We start from the raw sequence: 6,205 nt of genomic DNA, 5'->3' as shown, positions 1-6,205 counted from the left end.
CAATATTTCAGTATTAATACTATTCGAATATTTCAGTATCCGAATAATATTAGAATATTTCAGTATTCGAATACTATTCGAATATTTCTGTATCCGAATACTATTCGTATATTTCAGTACTCGAATACTATTCGAATATTTCAGTATCCGAATACTATTCAAATATTTCAGTATTAATACTATTCGAATATTTCAGGATTAATGAAGTTTCAAATCGATCGGATATGTTGAAGTGGGTCAAAATTAACTCACAAGATTTCAGCCTGACAAACTAACGAACTCGCAACTGAAACTAAATAAAAGCTTGTACAAAAATGAATCTAAAGAACTTGATTTATAATTCACACCATACTATTCGAATACTTAAATATTCGAATAGTATTTGGATACTTGGATATTCGAATAGTATTTGGATACTTGGATATTCGAATTATAATCGTCAAATAACTGAGCAACTAAAGTATTCGAATATTCGAATACCGAAAAATTCGACAAATAGTCCCAGCTCTACTTTCAACCCGGAAAGCATTCAGTAATGAGACAGCGGCGAGGTGCTTATTCAAAAAATAAATTTTCACGAAAATAAAAAAAGTGCATTTGCATCTCGTGGACAAAATGTATTCAATCTCTTGGAGCCTATTTTGCTTCAGAACATTTATGCTTGAAGTTATGCAAAAAGACCTGCGACTTCGAGCATGCCAATTTAATAAATCAATCGTGTGAAATGCTAGGGAATTGTTTTTATATAATCATAATAATGATAACTGCATAGCTATCCGCTGTTTTATCCGCTTTACACTTTAAAGATCTCAGTGGAATTGTTTATACGAATTCATCTCTCCCAACCGTGAAGTGTAAAGCTTTCCGCATCCTTTTGCAAGTATTAAGACAAATATTAACCGTTCCTGGTGCGCATTAAGCATTACAGAACGTTTGTTATGACAACAAATAATATTCGCGGGCTCGTCGAGTATTGCGGCGGTCCTTGAACGTACGTAGAATGTTTAGTTCAGCTTGTGCATTTTTCTGCGCGTCATGCAAACCGTCGGAGAAGTTAGAAAAATAGCAAAGGTATTCGTGTCAAGATTGCCACTGTGCGGTTGCAATTTCAGAGCTCTGTTACTTATCGACACACCAGCATCAATGAAATAAGAGAAACATTATTGCTCTCATCTAACGCACTAACTACTTATATAATTAATGCAGATCATTCCATATAAATACTTCCGACTTTAACAGCTGCGCATGGAGCTGTGAAATTTATATTAAAACCTGCGAGACTTCCCTCGCGAACTTTTATCTGCGCGGGAGACTGGGCAATTAAAGAAACACGAAGAACGAGTTCATGGGAACAGAAACTTTATTCAACTTCAGTTGTACTGAGCGCGGTAGCTCGGTGCTAGGAGTCAAGAGAGACAGGTCGATGACATCTGTATTATATGAGGTAATCTTTAAAAAACCGTATCTGCTTCGTATATGCGCGCGCGCGTGTGTGTGTGTGTGTGTGCATTGTGATACATCTGAATTACACGTAAGCACGTATACATAGGTACATGTACATACATACAGAGGGGGTCACGGGCTTGCACAGAATATATCTTAACGATATATGGATGATAATAAAGATGGGCTATATTAAACTTTAAACGATTTATATTACACTTTGAACAGGCGAGCGCTTCGCGTCAGTCTGATGTAATGCCCCACATTGGAATTTCACATGGACACCGTATGAAATTACGTATCGAGCGAGACATCATCTCGTGGTTTCTCTCCTATTTACACGAATCTTTTCACCAGCGGGTAGAATTTACCGATTGCCAGCGATGGTGTCGATTCCTCCTTAACATCGCGTGCTGATACACCGTCGAACGCGCACCGTGCGTTAACCTCTTACAGAGAAATGCGCTACCGAAGTTTTCCTCAAATACCTCCGAATCAGTCTATAGAAACTTTTCAACGTTTGATCGTGTACCATTTGATTCGAAGTTGTTGCACAGTACCTACTCTGTAAAAGTTTAACGATTAGAGTGTACAGAGAATCTGATATACCTTATAATCGTTGATACGTCGACGCCAAGGTATCCGCGAGCACGCCATGGAATTCTACCCCCAGATTCTCAAATATACATACTTCCTTTAGACATTTATTTATATAATACACATATATTCTTTCTCTAACACATCTTGCACGATACATGGATTCAAGTACCGGACTCGAACTAAACAGTCGAATTTTCGGAAGCGACGGAATACCGAACCGAGAAGATTTGGACAGGGAAGTTTGCGGAGGCCGTGCCGAGACGCAAACGTACATCACGCCGCGTTGACTCCCGATAGAATTCAATGTAACAGCTGAATCAGTAGTATATACATAGTAATTGTACTAATATTTAGGTCCGAAGTGAATATTCGATTGGCATGTCGGAGGAACTGAAAAGTTTCATAATTTGGCACGACTAGTTAGCACCAGCTAGGGACGAACGATGTTCTCCGTGTAGGCAGGACTACGAGAGGACTTCTCTAAGTTTCTCTTGGAATGAAAGTCGCAAAAAAACTCAATCGCTCGATGCGAAAGGAAAGGAACTTCCGAAATTCGTCATCCGTCACATTCGTCACATGTCTTTGAAACGTCGTCACGCGAGTTTCCGACAGCCACGTATCGGTACCACGGTTGAATGGGTTCGATCACACGGAGTGACGGCTCACGAGCGAAATCAAGGAGAATTGCAGATCTCGGACACTTTGCGTGACCGGGCGATTCCCTAATCCATTAGATGCTAGACCCAGTACTCGACGTGGCCGATACATAGTAACTTCTAGCTTGCAAATGATTGTGTAGATGTAAACCGGACAACTGTTGATTGGTGTTCTGTATACCCTGAGTGGTCCAGTGCTCGCCGGGAGAAATGACCTTGGAGTCTGGACTGGCCGACGGTGTGTTGGGCGATGGGAGAACGCTCGTCTCAGCAACGACATCTACGTCCACGTCCTCTTCGTCCTGATCTGGCTCCTGAAGATCGTGCAGCTCGTCTTCGCTGCAGCTGATTCTCCTCAACTTGGCTGGCCTGAGGTCCGACTCGATCTGATGCTGATCGTCCGGCGCGAGAAGGGACGCCACATCGAACTGTCTCTTCCTCGACGGCTGGAACAGCGACGACTGCCGCAGAGACTGGCTTTGAAATGTCTGCTGCTGATTCTGCTGCTGTTGCTGTTGCTGCTGCTGTTGCTGGTGCTGTTGATGATGTGGATTATGGTGAGGAGTCCAGATACCAGGTATAGACTGTGACGCCATTGGCGGGCCAAGCGTCGCGGGTGGAGGCGGAGTGGCCGGTAGGGGTGGTGGACTTGGACTATCCGGTTCCTCGTCCACCGCCAATCCCATGTGTCTACGAACTTTTCTCTGAGCTTTACGCCTTCGAAAGTCCCCGCGTCGGAAGTCTTCCAAATTGGCCGGATGAATCGCCCAATAGTGGCCCTTGCCGTTGGCGCTTCTGCCGGACTTCACGAAGCAGTCGTTCAGCGACAAATTGTGCCTGATGGAGTTTCGCCAACCTGGGCCACGGGTACGGAAGTAAGGATAATGCTCCAGGATGTGTTGATAGATGTCGGAGAGCACCAGCTTCTTTTCCGGCGACGACAAGATAGCCATGGCGATAAGGCCGATGTAGCTGTGCTGGGGCTTCGGCTCCTCCGGTATCCGCTGGTGGTGAGGATGCAGCAGAGCCATAGACAGAGCTAATCTGCTCGGGTATCCGGCCGCGGCCGCTGCCGCCGGATACAGGGGCAATGGAGCCGGGAATCCGGGACTAATTCCCAGATGAGTTGGGGTGCTGGAAGGCGGGTGACCGACACCGGAGTGCTGCGGATGCAACTGTTGAGCCAGCCTCAGTCTCTCCGCCATCGCGTAATGATACAGCTGCAGACGATAGTGTTCGAGACCGGGCAAAAAACCGGTCATTGGATTACTCAAGCCGACGGCCAGCGGCTCTTTCGCCGGCGGTGGGCTCTCGTTGCTGCACATGATGCTCCCCTCTCACTTAACCACCCTTGCTTAATCCTCCCCTTTCCTCGCGATTTTCGGACGAGTCGAAAAAAAAAATTGTTCACTCCCGGTTACTACGGTGCGTCTCACATCCGAAACTTCACGACTGCTTTTTGTCTTCGTCAATTCATCATCGATGACTGGAGGAAAGAACGGGTGTAGCCCGCTGTCACTGTACGAACGTGAAGCACGTGGATGTCTCCTGGCCGGTTAACGAATCGGGATAGTCAAACTAGATTACAGACTGCCACGTAGACACGATCGATCGCGAGCCCGATGTTTTCCAACGATTTTCAACCTGTTTGTCACGATGCGCTCCGAGCGACCGACTGGTCATGATTTACGATTCGGCCGTCTGCCAGGAGCCCCGATGGCTTCTCCCCACTAGATCCTCGGGGAGAAACGGCAAGCTCCGCCCGTTTACCCAGAACGGTGGATGGGTTACAGCCTGGAAGCCGGAACCCGTGTACCGATTCTCCGACCAATAAGCAGAGAGAGGGCGGCCGAAGATGGAACCCTCTGCCATCCGCCACACCTACCACTATGGATATTGATCCTGAATACCGTAATCTACCACCGGGGGCGGTGGTGGTGACGACGTCGCCTGGTGATGGTGCTAGCTGTTGCCGTCGTTGTCTTTTATCTAGCCAGCTGACTACAAAGCTTCATATCATAGCCGATCGTAGACCGTCGGGAGGACGACCGGTGCATTTCCCCTTTCGCCTAGAATCTGTGGCAAGACTCCGTTGCTCATCCAGTAGCTCTAATTCCCTGCATGGCTGTTGCGATAATGGTAACATCAACGAACACCGAGCAGCGCTGATCATCAGGTATATTTGCACGGATCGTCACATCGTGATAAGCCACGTTACTTCTACAATTTTTAATTAAACAGTAGATGTGCTTTGAATCATAGTTAAGGCTACACCTAGGAAATATAACGTTGGCGGCACAATGACACAGAATCATCATACCACAAGTTCTTCACAACGCTGTACTGAACTGATTCCGCTGATGATTTTCTCTGACGTGTTCAAACTATCGTATCTGCACTCGTGCCACGCACTGCACAGTTAAACTCTCTATGTGCGAGCTTAGACACCATTCAGGCTTCACACTCTGCTCGCAACCCATTCGTAACTTAAACAGCCTCTTCATTTATTTCCTTAAACACTTATCATCCCTACCCAAGGCGCGCCGAGTGTATTCACCCTGTATTATATTTCTGTCGCTTCCAGGCACATCACGTATTGTTCCTTTTGATATTTCCCGCCGAGGAATGTCAATTTTTCTTTGTACCGAGTTACTCGGTCGTTTTGGTTCTTTATATTTCTGAAAATGCCGAGAACTATGGCAGACGTTCGATTTTTCTTTACGGTAAACTAATTTCGAAATATATCGAAGTCCCGTCGAATTCCAATTGTGCATGGCATGTATTCCCGACACTTGTACTCGAAATATACAAGCAATAGTGTTCGAATAACGCAACAGCTTCTTCCGCATACCTATATGAAGGTCTGCTCGGGTAGCCGAACTTTACCGCACCTTCTTCTTACTGAATAATTTAGTACAAAATTAGAAATTTTAAGATTTTTTGCATTCTATTGAAAGAGGTTACTATATTTACAAAATTGACAATACTAAATAATTCATTCAAAAGAGGTAGCTCTTCACTTAAAATCTAGCTTCAGATGTGGCATAATTAAACATCATCGAATCGAGAGGTCAGACAATTCTTTTGTCTTATGCTGTATCTTTGGCTTTGTTAACCCTTAACTGGTATCCTGGGGTCAGTCATGACCCCAAGCACGCAAGGTTCGCTGCAAAATATTTGGTTGTCTAAGTTTGTAAACTGAATTTCTAATTAATTTCATCATAATAGTTTAACTTTCTACGTATCTATTATTTTATACATTACCTACGAACAAAATAGGTATTCATAGAGGTTCATCTAATGTCGACTTTACAAATTTCTGTGTCCTTTCTTATTTGGGGTCTGCCACGACCCCAAGATAACAGTTACGTTTCAATAAACAGTATACCAGTTAAGGGTTAAGATTATTGGACTGAATTTTTTCAAGGACACTCACTGTGCAGTTAATATTAATTTATTGCGAGATGTATCCAGATATTACAGACTCACCTCGCCCCTGAACTTTC

General features: G+C 44.6%; 1 protein-coding gene across 1 annotated transcript; it reads right to left on the bottom strand.

The window, feature by feature from the left end:
• Window positions 1–1,348: 1,348 nt before the first annotated feature.
• Window positions 1,349–4,659, bottom strand: Fd102c (forkhead domain 102C). Its single transcript, XM_076814495.1, has one exon. The coding sequence runs from the start codon at window positions 4,022–4,024 to the stop codon at window positions 2,774–2,776; it is 1,251 nt and encodes a 416-aa protein (XP_076670610.1). The 5' UTR covers window positions 4,025–4,659; the 3' UTR covers window positions 1,349–2,773.
• Window positions 4,660–6,205: the final 1,546 nt, after the last annotated feature.

Source organism: Andrena cerasifolii, chromosome 6 (genome assembly GCF_050908995.1).
Source record: "Andrena cerasifolii isolate SP2316 chromosome 6, iyAndCera1_principal, whole genome shotgun sequence".
NCBI lineage: Eukaryota > Metazoa > Arthropoda > Insecta > Hymenoptera > Andrenidae > Andrena > Andrena cerasifolii.
Note: the sequence above shows the minus strand (reverse complement) of the source record. Positions and strands in the feature narration are given on the sequence as shown.

Bases quoted from the DNA above. Each gene is read 5' to 3' on its own strand.
- Fd102c (XM_076814495.1), bottom strand. From the start codon at position 4,024: ATGTGCAGCAACGAGAGCCCACCGCCGGCGAAAGAGCCGCTGGCCGTC.